The sequence below is a fragment of the Gekko japonicus genome, unplaced genomic scaffold (genome assembly GCF_001447785.1).
Source record: "Gekko japonicus isolate JY-2015 unplaced genomic scaffold, Gekko_japonicus_V1.1 scaffold118, whole genome shotgun sequence".
In the NCBI taxonomy this organism is placed as follows: Eukaryota; Metazoa; Chordata; class Lepidosauria; order Squamata; family Gekkonidae; genus Gekko; species Gekko japonicus.
In genome coordinates this window covers 155,317-167,912 of record NW_015168656.1, presented here as the reverse complement: position 1 = coordinate 167,912, position 12,596 = coordinate 155,317, and the positions used below count along the sequence as shown (strand labels likewise).

Here is a 12,596-nt window from a genome sequence, read left to right as displayed (position 1 = left end):
CACAACTGTGTGCCTGTTCCAATTTAAATCCTTCTCAAGATGACAAAGTAAATTTCTGCAAAGGAGGCCAACTCTTGTACATATATATTTGTCTCCCTCCCATGCTGATTATGGTTTCTTCATCTGGGGAAGAAGTTCAGAACCATAATGTACTAATGTCTACTATGCCTTTATATTGCACTTTGAACAGCTTTACATACATTACCTCAGCAGCAGTCCTCAAGACAAACTCTATAACGTGCATCACATCATCAACTAGGGAGTTTGAAATTGAAAGCATCTTGTCTAAGACCACTTATTTTCAGACCATGGCCCAACCATGTGATGCAGCTAGTCCTGAGCACATGACCCCTCTGTATGTAATGAGAGGGAGAGGTGGAACAAGTGCGGTTGCCCTGCAACCTCCTTTCTCATGATCACTGGCTTCTCAGAACAGCACCCAGCTTGCCCAGGAGACTTGTGTGGCATCACCCACCTCACCAACACCAGCCAGGCAGCTCCTGTTTGCAGCACTGTGACTTGCCCAGGCCAACAGGCAAGGTGGCCACTGCTATACAACTCACTTGGCAATGCTGCTGCTATGCCAGACATCAAGTGTGACTCACCCTAGCCAGGCCTCCCACAAGGGATGGTCCCAGGAATGGGAACTCTAGTGAATGGTGATGGTCTACCGTGTGTATAAACATACAGACCAGCCCTATGCAATTTGTGATTCAGCAAGCTGAAAGTAGCCCTTTAGCCATGCAGGTTCTTTAAATCTCCCAACTCCTACCCATTTTTCCAGTCCCAGATACAAACTATAAACAGGAGTGAGCTACTGCTGTATCAGTGATGTATGCCTGAAGGACTACATTCAGCTGAACTGATAACAACTTGTACAAGCTTAGGACTCATTCTCTGCCTGTTGAGTCTCTAAAAAACAAGCTTCACTGTGTTACATGTGAAGTCTAAGACACCATGATTCATTTGAAAACGGGACCCTTGTAGGTACTTCAGAAATTGGTAGCTGAAATTTCCCATAAACTAGTCAGGACTCCAGCACAAAGCAAGAACTTTTTTCCTTTTATGTGTCTGCATGTTTGGGGGGATTTTTTTAAAGGTCCCCAGCTTTTTTAAAACTTCACACTTTTATGCAAATCAATGGCTTCACTCAAGACTGGGAAACTTACTTTAACTCTGTGTGATCCCAAATTTTTTGATCTGGCGGGTGAGAATGTATCTGGCTATTAGATATAACAAGAAAGGGAACCCGCAATACTCGCAGGGGGGTATTCCCCACGGCTCCTGGACCACCAAGGCATCTCCCTGCCCCCGCCACTCACAACTGCAACAGTGGCAAGCCCTGTGCAGCTCTGAACTGCCAGGCTTCTCTCTCCCCCTGTCACTGCCACCGCCACCGCCAACAACAGCAGCAACAATGGCCGCAGCTCCTAGCTGTGGGGCTTACCAGGCTTCTCCCCCCCATAGCTGCAACAGCCGCGGCTCCTAGCCGCCAGCCCGCCAAGGCTTCTCCACCACCACCACCCTCCGCTGCAAGCACCAAAGGCAGTGATCCCTGCGCGGCTCTGCCACAGATCCCAGAGGTAAGTACGCTCTCTGCCCCCCAAGTGCCCCCGATGTGCGGATTTAGATATCTGTGCGGAGGGGACAACTTGGCTATTAGATATATAGATGATCAACCATAACATTCAAATTTAACTATGCCCTTTTCAGCACCAATAAGTTCATCATACTAGCTACTATTACAAGCTCAGTTTACAAAGAACAGACTTGTGTGGTTTCCAGACAGTAAAGGGCTTGAGTGGTTTCCCCACTGCTGGTGCAACTGCTGGTAACAGTGCAACAGCAACGGGCTTCCACCTGGCAGGTTTCCTTGCAATTCCCCTGCTGCAGTTCCCCAGCAGTGGCCACCTCCCTCATTGGGGCTTTTTGCAAATTTTAAATAAAGAACTGGCACTATAATATTGTTATATCAATGTAGTGTTTTAACAATAGATGCAACAAGTTCGGTGGATTCCCAGATTATAGTTTTAAAAACTGTAAGTCTCGATCTCCTCTCATTTCTTATATCTCCACAAAGAAAGGAACTCAAGAGTTATTTAAATGAAAGGTGAGAACTCAGACAACCTTGTTGCACCTATTGTTACAACAATATATCAATACAATGATATTCTAGTGTCATTTTTTTTTAAGTTGCAGGGAGTATAAATCACTGCTATGGGGACTGGGTCAAGGAAAATGGCTGCCTTTAAAGCTTGGATGGCTGCATTAAAACCTGGAATGCTGCAAAAGATTGGAGAAAAGCTGGGGGGAAATCCCCAAGGTACACAGATGCACCAAGATCCTGTGGGAAGCAGGGGAAAAAACTTGCACTGTATCTGGTTTAATGTGATCTTTCTCAAAACTCCAGAGCAAAGCAGGTTTGACAAAGACTGCAGAAAAGCTCAGGAAAATCCTGGAGGTACATGGATGCACCAAAATGCTGCGGGAAGCAAGAAAAAAACTTGCATTGAACCCAGGGCAGAAAATTCAGGTGGTAATGGCCTTAGAATGGCATCTAAATATGAAGCCAGTTATAAAACCAGGACCCCATGACAAAGATAAACCACTCACCAGTTACCACCTGCCTAATTTCAAAATACAAGTGTTCTTGGTAAAGTGCTTCATCATAAGATCTGGACCCATGGGCAGTCCTAAGGGATGTGGAACAGTATGGCATGTAGCCTCCTTCCCTCTTGAAGGATAAAGCTTAAACTACTGGAGCTCAGACAGGTAATGGCAGCCTTCAAAGTGCTGAAGGCTTCAAGTTAAATCTTCAGAGTGCTGCACTGGTTAATAAAGGTGAGTGCTATTCTATAATTCTGTCTCTATAAAAGGCACCAAGTGAGCCCCAAATTACAAGGATACTGTATAAGATATTATTTTGGGGGTTGTTTTGTTCTTCTGAAAAGCCAACCCAAAATACATGTATACACATCTTTCTCTCTGTGTTAAGACAGTAACCAAGAAGTATACATAAATATTAAAGCTATGAGCTTCTTAAATTTTAAAAATAAAATTGTCAGATGACAATACCATTTTGTTTCTTGGCATGGATTTACACCCATCAGTTTGGAGTAGTGGTTAAGTGCACGGACTCTAATCTGGGAGAACCGGGTTTGATTCCCCACTCGTCCACTTGCACCTGCTGATGTGACCTTGGGTCAGTCACAAGCTCTGGCACAGCTGTCCTTAAAAAGGGCAGTTTCTTTCAAGAGCTCTCTCAGCCCCACCCACCTCACAGGGTGTCTGTTGTGGGGAGGGGAAGGGAAAGGAGTTTGTAAGCCGTTCTGAGACTCCAAGTGAAGGGCGGGGTATAAATCCAATCTCCTCCTCCTCTTCTTCTTCTTCTATTTATTACTTGGAGTGATGGCAGTATTTAGGAGAGGAACATCACAAAGCTGAGAAAACCTAGTTAAAGCTCTGCAGGTCTGTGAAACAGTCATTTGCCCTAATGACCACTACTGGATATTGAAATCTATGGGCAGCACACAGTAAATATTCATCTGTCCTCTTTTAATAATTTTCTTCCACCAGCAGGTGAATACTGTTTGTTTTGTCAGTGTTCCCTCAATGACCTGTCCCTTCCCTTCCTATGTTTTAATTGCTGGACCTGTTAAACTGCATTGGCTGATCTTTCGATCATAATAAATGTTGATGTTGAATTGCTGGGCTTGTGTTTTTATTTGTGTATTTTACTCTTTAGTTTTATAATGCTTTGCTTTTAATTGTTAGCTGGCTCGCTGGTCCTAATTGGGCAGAAAGGTGGAATATATATTCTGAAAAATAATAATAAATAAAAGAATGTAAAGAACTTTGCTAATTTAAAATGCCATATAAATGCCAACAAAAGGCAGTTATGTCACTAACAGGATTTTTCTATGTGCATGACATGACAAGCAATAGTAAATGATTGATCCTATCCTGGCACTTTATCAAACTGACCTGAGAATTTCTGCAGATCTCAAAAGATACCTTTCTACCTTAGATCAAGATGGATAACCATGTTAGTCTGTCTGCAGCAGCAGAAAAGAGTAAGAGTCTTTCGTATCTGAAGAAGTGAGCAGTGGCTCACGAAAGCTCAAACCCTACCACAAATTTTGTTAGTCTTTAAGGTGCTACTGGACTTTCACTCTTCTCTATTTCTACTTTAGGGTATGTAACAACAATGAAACTTTAACAAATGTATTTCTACTACAATCCTTTGAAACTGAGTGACTAAAATTAATCATCCTACAGAAGAAGTATTTTAAAGGCTTGTTTTCTACAGTAAACATTTCACAATTGAACCCAAAGGATATAAATTGGTTTTGCACAAACTGAATGAAGTCAGCCCCCAGTTTTCCTCATTGCTATTTTTATAGCACATACACATACCCTCACTGGCATATGTGAAACTGGACTTGCCCAGTGAATTCATGGGAAAGATGTAAACTGATGCATCCCTTGCATCTATCCACCATGTAGGGCTGGATCAAATGGTATTTGCTATCCAACAGCCACCTCAACATTAGGCAAAGCAATTGTCTCATAACAAAAGTCCTTCTAACAAGAAAATCTAAACAAAATATTAAATTGGATTACATGTATAAAAATGTAAAAAAAAATCTGCAATGACTGTTTCATTTATGGAAGCACCAATCATGTTTAGAAAGATTTAGGACTAATAACTGAAAACTGACTTAACCTTTCATAATAATGAAATGGGGAGGGGGGCGGAGATCTGTTTTACCTTCTTAATAGGGGATGTAGGTGTCACTTGACCAGTAGTAACAGAAGGTGTTGTCACAGCTATGGGAGCTGTCTGCACACTGATAGCATTTGAATTATTTGTTGCAGGTTTGTTCTTGTCTGAAAATAAACAGTATAACATTTACAATAATTAACAAATGATTTAAAGACAGCTGGTGCTTTCTTTCACCTAGAGAGAAGCCGATTTCAAGTAGAAGTGATCAAAGTCACAAGATGTGCTTCCTATAAGGCACACTAAGGGGAGGTTGCATCCTTGTGGGGAAAGTGCTCTAATGGCGACTGAAGAGCAAAGGCAAACTGCTTCTCTGCATTCAAGTCATCTGTCATTCAGCAGATGTACCATGGTAACTGCTCTCACATTGCATGGTTATTGCATCATCCTTTCATTCCATCATATAGCTGACCTTATTACAACAAATGTGCCTTTTGATTTCAGTTACTGGTTGATGACACACACATCTAGAAATAGTGGACACTTTATACCAGGTTTGTTTGCAGGTTTAAATGTTCTCAGGTTTAAATGTTCACTTGTATATTTATAAAACTTAGCTCATATATAATTTTTCCTTTATAGATTAGAACATCAAGGAAGATTTATGTGTGAGAGCAGTTACCATATGAAGGGATCCGTGGCCTGCTTTATAAGCTTACATCACACCATACAATATATGAGGTAGAAATGGTTTTGTATATTTGGACACAATATTTTCTATTATAACAATTTGGCTTTTTTCTTTTCTCTTTCCTTTTGTATTTCCAGATAACAACACCTAGTCAGGATTGATGTATATTAATTTCTGGATGTGTGTGTGTTTTTTTTTTAAGTGTGTATTATTGACCACTGAGGAAGGTCCTTGAGGCTGAAACGTGTATAGTCTTGTGTTGGTCAGTTCATCAACTTTGTATGGGAAATTATTACTGCTTATATAAAGCTTGTTCTGACTGTTAATGCAGCCTTATATTCAAGCCATATGTTTTTAATTTTAATGTTGTGTACACCATATAATAAATATTTATTTTGATATTATTTTACTTGCTGGAGCTTGACCTTTGTAGCATTTTCAGTACATTTGAGTTGAGTCTGTTTCCCCCTTCTTCTTTGTTCATATGATTCAGAAGTCACAACAAGCTTTGCATTGATGGGAAGGAGAGTTTATGACACCAAAGATTTCCAAGGCTTATTCCTACTGAGAAACCATTGAGTGTCAATATGTCTTACCATAATTTACGGGGTAATATTAAGGAGTTAAAATCAAAAAATTTCAAGACTAATGTTGTCTGTATTAGAACACTGATGACAGTTTACAAGTCACAGAAAATGCCACCAAGTGCTTAAAGACAAAAGAAGAGCAGCAAAGACTGCTAATTCTATTGTTTCTTTTGCCTCTCAGTTCAATTTTAGTATAACCTAGTAGTCCTGACAGGGTGAAGGGATTTATGGTTTTGAGCTTCATTCTTTGTGAGAAGCAGTGTAAGCCCTTAGGAGGGCTCTACTTGGCCAAAATATAAATACATTTAACAAATGCACTACTGTTTCTCACCAAGTGTCAGCAGATCAGAAACACCACCACAAGCCCCACATTTCTATGTGCTTGCAGGATACAAATAAATTTGACTAATGGTCAGTATAACATCATTAACTGAGAACTTTTTTTTTAAGAGACGGCTTGATTCTGCCTACACATTTGCATTCTTTTCTCTAGAGAGAAACAAGCTGGAAAAACACCATCTGATTCAGGATAAAGTGATAAAACTAGTTAGGTTGGATAATTATTGCAAAGAACACTAATTTGTAACAGTCGATATCTTTCAAAAGAACATGCTTTCAAACTAGGATCACAATCCAGTCTGCCACATGCCCACAGTGATGTGTGTGCATGGCTTAGCATGTGCTTCAGGAGACAACTAGAGGAAGGCCCAAGAGTATGGGAATCCCTTCTTAATGTTCAGCACATGGGTGTTATAAGAAGAAACTGGACCATCCCCAGTGTCTATTTGAAAAGAATGTTCAGAGTTGCTTTTTAATAGTTTTAACAAAATCTTGAAAGAAATAAGACAATGACTTATTTGGTCTTTAATATTTCTGTACTTGGATAATGAAAACGTAACCATCTTCTAGCATTCCAGTATTTATTCTTCTACTCAAAACTTTTCTATTTTAAATTTTAAATTTAGATATACTTACACAAAAATATTTCATGTACCAGAGCTTTTATATTGTGAATCCACATTAAAATGTATAATGGGAAAAAGTGGGAAGTACAAATTTGGAACAGAGAGATTCAGCTCCAGGGAAAAGCCTAAGTTCTCTAGCATGCCAAATAAAGTATGATGAAAGCCTTGTTGATATTTAAAAACCTCCCAAGTTTACATAAATTAATTCTTGTATCACAGTCATATTTTCCTGGCACAAGACGACATAGTAGCAACAAAGAAAACATAGTAATGAGAGTCATGCAGCTCAAGAAATGCCAAAGTGATCAGTATGAAAAACTTCAAGCTGCTAAGGGAAGACATGCATATAAGATATTTGAACCTCCACTCTTACAGTATAAAATGAGATATTTGATTATTTAAAAATTAATGTTAAAGTTGTGATACTGTAAAATGATAAAGCTAAGGATGAGAATGAAGGAAGAGGACGACTTTTACAAGTTGGCAATTGAACTGTTATGGTAATACAGATATAGAAATATATGTAGATTCATCACATGCTGCAAAGCAGATTTACCGTGTGTGTGTGTGTATAGTTTATCTTGTATCTTAAAATGCTGTGGTCTTTAGCATATACATTAATGTCCTCCATCCTCTTTGAAGGAAATGTGTATTTCAGATCCCTTCCATCTGTATTAGCCTCAAGTGCAAGGGACAAGGGTCCCTTCCCCAGTGACTGATGAAAGCAAGAGCAGTTGCAGAGCATTTTTAAGCAGGCTTATTCTGCCCACCATTCCTAGCAAGTGCAGTTTCTCAGCCAGTGCCAACTTATTCATTTACCCCTTCAGGCTATTGTCTTTCTTATGATTATGGCTGACATTCTAAACAAGATAACTTTTGAAACAAGTTTCTTGGAAATCTGGGTTAGGATAATACAAATGTATTTACACTTCAAGTGATATGATTTGCTATAACTTAGAATTTGTTTCCCTCATTTGCTAGACAGTTCTGTGTAACATAAACTTTTGTTCATCTCTTGCCTATTCGGGCCCTGTTTGTCTGAAACTAACTAAGCTATACACTATACAGGCATAAAAAAATGGCAGACTTGGATCTATCCCAAGAGTGTGCAGCATGTTATGCAGCAGCACTCAAAGGAAACATTATGCTGTTCCACTGAGCTCCTTGGGGAAAGGGCAGGACGAAAACATAGTAATGTGAATGGATTGTGGGATGGACCTTTCTTCTGACCAAGTCAGGACCCAAGGCACGTAACAATAAAATGTAGTAAAACCTCATAAAATCACATAACTAAAAACTTTAATACATAGAAAAAAATAAATATTAAAAATCAAGCATAAAAACACCCTGTGCACATGTTTCCAGCAAGCCAGACTCAGACTGATCCAAATGCTCTGCAGAATCATTCTGTTTTACAGCTTTACTGAAAAGCTGGAAACCAGAAAGCTTCTTGGGCAGGCTGTTCTCATACATCAGTCAGCCTCTGAAAAAGCCTAACCCCCAAACTATTACAGAGTACACCCTGGACTAAAAGGGGACAACTAATATGCTCTGCTAGGAACAGTGCAGATAAATCTAAAATCTAATTGTCAAAGCAAAGCTATTGCCCGGTTACCTGTTTCTGCTTCAGATTCTGAGTCTTCTTCCTCATCTTCTTCACTGGAGCAACTGGACTCATCTTTCTTTCCTTCTTCCTCTTCATCCACTTTTTCTTGTTCTAAAGATTCAATGTTAGATGCATTCTTGTCTTGTTCAATGATCAAAGTCTCTTTACTGAAAGAAAACATACATTGTTTTTATTTTACTAGCTTCAGAACCAACTGGACATCAGGAGGGTTGTGACAGCAGCAACCAGTGTGAGAACAGATGTTCCTATGAGTGGAAACTAATTAATAAATAATCTCTTCTATCATTTTCCAATTCAACTCCTTCCTACCTTGGAAAAATAATTTTTCCTACCTTGAGAACATTTTACTTACTTTTTAAATGGCTTTTGGGTCTGATTATTGTCCATATTGGCTGTAGATTCAATTAGCGGTGATTTCTTTTCCTTTTTTTCACTATGAAGCTTTAGAAGATACAAAACAGTTTAACTATAATGTTACAAAGGAGAATGCACACAGAAAAATCTTTTAAATTACCAAAGTAGTAATATTCTAGAAAAATATTCACCATTCAAAAGAATGTCAATTATCTTTGTTATTCCAAAAGACTATACAATAAACTGTCCCTTTATCTTCAACTTTGAGAATACTTTCAACAGATGGCCAAAGAGAAAGTATTTCAACCTTAATAATTTCTACTGAATATGAAAAACTGAACTGCAACACCAATATTAAAACACTCAGATCGTCTGATATAGCAGGAAGGCAAGAGCATCACTTAAAAATCCTTTTCAGGATTTCCAATTTTCTGAGCTTTATTCACCATCAAAATGAAATCAGCATAAGCATACAGACGGTGGGTTAAATGAAACAATCCATCAGAGGACAATCGTGTTTTTGCTAATTTCCTGCATTCCCATCCTCCAAGCAGCCATTTCTGACACACAGGAAGTTAATTCCCAGGGTCATGGGACCAACATGGGGTAGTAGCCATGAGCATTAGAGGGCTGCAGTGACGAAGAAAGGAGCACCCTTCCTGCTTCCTTCATCAGCAGAGTTCTGCTGAGAGAAGAGGCAAGAGGAAGAGATTTCACCATCTTCCTCACTGCAGTGTACCAACACTTTTACTATTACTCCATGCAGACCCCAAGACCTCAGGAATCAACTTTCCTGGTGCTGGAAACAGCTGCTGGGGAAAGGGAAAAACAGAAGATCCATTGTCCTTGCATGCACCAGCGGATCACTGGATCCAACCCATTGTGTGTATCTGGGTATGAAAAGGAACAGGAAACACACAACATACTCAGAAAATCCATGCTTTTGGTAAAACACTGATGGGACTAACGGTTTACAATATGTTCTTTACATTCAGTGGCATTCATCTCCAGTATACAGATTATGAATACAGAGATGTGGGGACAACAAGATAATAAGAATAGGATCATAGCTCAGTGGCAGAGCACAGGCTTTCAGTGATGAAGATTGTATCCCAAGCACCTCCTGTAAAAGAGTATCAGGAAGCAGGACTGGGAAAGACCTCTATATAAAACCCTGAAGTGGTAATACCAGACAATAGATGATAGCATAAAATAAGCCAGTGGTCTGACTCAGAGTAAGGCAGTTACATATGCTCAAACGTTTATGGGTTTTCTTGCAACTTGCAAGGCTAAAGGAGCTTACCATATTTTGTTTCTTTTGTAGTTCTTCTAAATATCCTAAAATGTCTTCATCTGCTACATCAAATGCTGTTTGACCCTGCAGGATAATAAGAAATTTACTATATATAAGATGAATTAAACTCATTTGAATGACAATGTCATTTAAACTGGTCACATAGTTATAAGCATTATAAGTAACACTATCAAGAAACCTAATTAAAAATAGCCAGGCCCAACACAGACACCCTCCTTCCACCATTCTGTATGCATACAAAGTATCTTTATTATGTTGGATAAATTATTTTTTAACTCTTAGTTTACCCTAGGGTTGTTAGCTCCAGATTAGGAAATACCTGAAGACTTTGGAGGTGGAGGCTGAGGAGGGCAGGTTTGGGGAGGGGAAGGAGTTCAGTGAGGTGTAATGCCATAGAGTCCACCTTCCAAAGCAGCCATTTTCTCCAGGTGAACTGTTCTCTGTCGCCTGGAAATCGGTTGTAATCTCAGGAGATCTCCAGCCACCACCTGGAGGTTGGCAACCCTATTTTAAGCATTCTGACACTTTTGTAAAGCTAGGTAACCTGAATTATTCTGCAGATAGTCAGGTAACCATTGGTTTCACTACACAAGGGTTTTTTTAAATCATTGAACATCAGGAGTCATAGGGAATGTTCTTATAAATGAACCCAAGATGCTGTCAACTTCAAATTTTCGTGGTCCTGAAACTGACTGAATTGAACTCCTTAACTTAGTTCTGCATTAATTTGGGGAGAGGAGATGAAAGTTTCTTAATGAAAAATGCATACAGCATATATTAGAAAATGTTCCTTTTGGACACTTTTTATTATATCCCACATAATTAGACATTAGATGATAACAAGAAGCGGGACCCGCGATACTCGCAGGGGGGAGTATTCCTAAAGGCTCCCGGCCTGCAGAAGCAGCTCCACAGGTAAGCCTTCTTCCCCACCCCTGGGCCTTGGCGGCAAGGTGCCTCCCAGCTACGGGCCTGCCGATCTCCCCTGCCGATCTTCCCCCCACTGATCTTCCCCCCCTCGGGCACCAGCAGCGAGGCCTGAGCACCTCCCAGCTGCTGATCTCCCCCCTGGGCACCAGCAGCGAGGCTTGAGTGCCTCCCAGCCACCAAGCCCACCGATCTCCCCCCCCCGGGTACTGGTGGTGAGGCCTGACAGCCTCCCAGCCCCCGGGCCTGCCGATCCCCCCTGCTGTTTTATTTTTGGGGAGGATTTAAATATCCCCCGTATATTTTTTTCAAGTTTTTAGATTTTTCTGCACACCTGGGGACTGCTCCAAGTGTGCAGGAAAATATCTCTGCCCCCCAAGTGCCCCTGATGTGTAGATTTAGATATCCGCACGGAGGGGACAACTTGGCTATTAGATATATAGATATGCTGTATTTGGACAAGCATAATATAACCCAAGTCTACACGCTGAAGGACAAGACAGCATAGAGTTTTATAAAGTAAATACTTCTAGAGTTTTATATTAAAAGGGTTGTTCAAATGGATGCTTAAAGCATTCTTGTCACTCAACTGTAAAAATTTAATTTAATTGCTAACTTGTTTTTTACAGCACAACTTTTAACATTACAGATCTTTCAAAAACTCTGTTTTATATATGCAAATAAGCACTGCTGTGAAAGTAGAAATATTTGAGGACCAACAGTACTTCAAACTTGTCACAATAGCTGTGATGTCATGTTGATTGACTGGACTCTGGACATTATTGCCCAAACACCTATAATACGAGATTTATATATATTTTTTTTATACTCAACATAAAAAATTAAGAGTAACACTGCTTTTAGAACAGGTAGTTCACATTTAGAATTACAAGGAATGATCCAAGTGAGTAAAGCAAGACAAAACATTAATTATGAGCTGCCATTATCATTCCTGACAGAGGAATCCATTGGAATGTCTTTGGTTATTGTTTAGAAAGTCAGAGAGTTCAAACCATGAAGACTTTGGTCACAGTACATAATTTGATCATTATGCACTGTGACCAAACTCTTCATGGCTTGAGCTCCATGTTTAGAGTTTATGTTTAGCATTATGAAGAGAAGATGATACTACGGCTGTGTGATTCAATGGTGAGATGCATGCTGGGCTGCTAACCTCTAGCTACTTCTTTCACATGCACAAATCTTGAAAGAAAGAAGTTTGACATGCACATCTGAATTTACGTGTATCTTTAAGACACAGTTTGTTCTTGTTGCTTCACTCACCCAATACTCTTCTTGCTAGCATACTACTTTAACAAATATTCTTTGTTTTAAAATGAAAACAATGTCTTACTATAGTATAAATACAAAAATATACAATGCATTTGAATAATTCCCCAAAGATTT

At 39.6% G+C, this 12,596-nt stretch overlaps 1 protein-coding gene across 8 annotated transcripts in view; it reads right to left on the bottom strand.

The window, feature by feature from the left end:
• Window positions 1-12,596, bottom strand: part of PPP1R12A (protein phosphatase 1 regulatory subunit 12A) — a 228,568-nt gene that overhangs the window by 66,795 nt on the left and 149,177 nt on the right. For all 8 annotated transcript variants that reach the window (XM_015415213.1, XM_015415217.1, XM_015415211.1 and 5 more), the window contains exons 6-9: window positions 10,251-10,325; window positions 8,946-9,034; window positions 8,582-8,739; window positions 4,772-4,890 (exon numbers count right to left, since the gene is read on the bottom strand). In XM_015415213.1, the coding sequence (XP_015270699.1) occupies window positions 4,772-4,890; window positions 8,582-8,739; window positions 8,946-9,034; window positions 10,251-10,325 (441 nt within the window). The remainder of the gene's footprint in view (window positions 1-4,771; window positions 4,891-8,581; window positions 8,740-8,945; window positions 9,035-10,250; window positions 10,326-12,596) is intronic.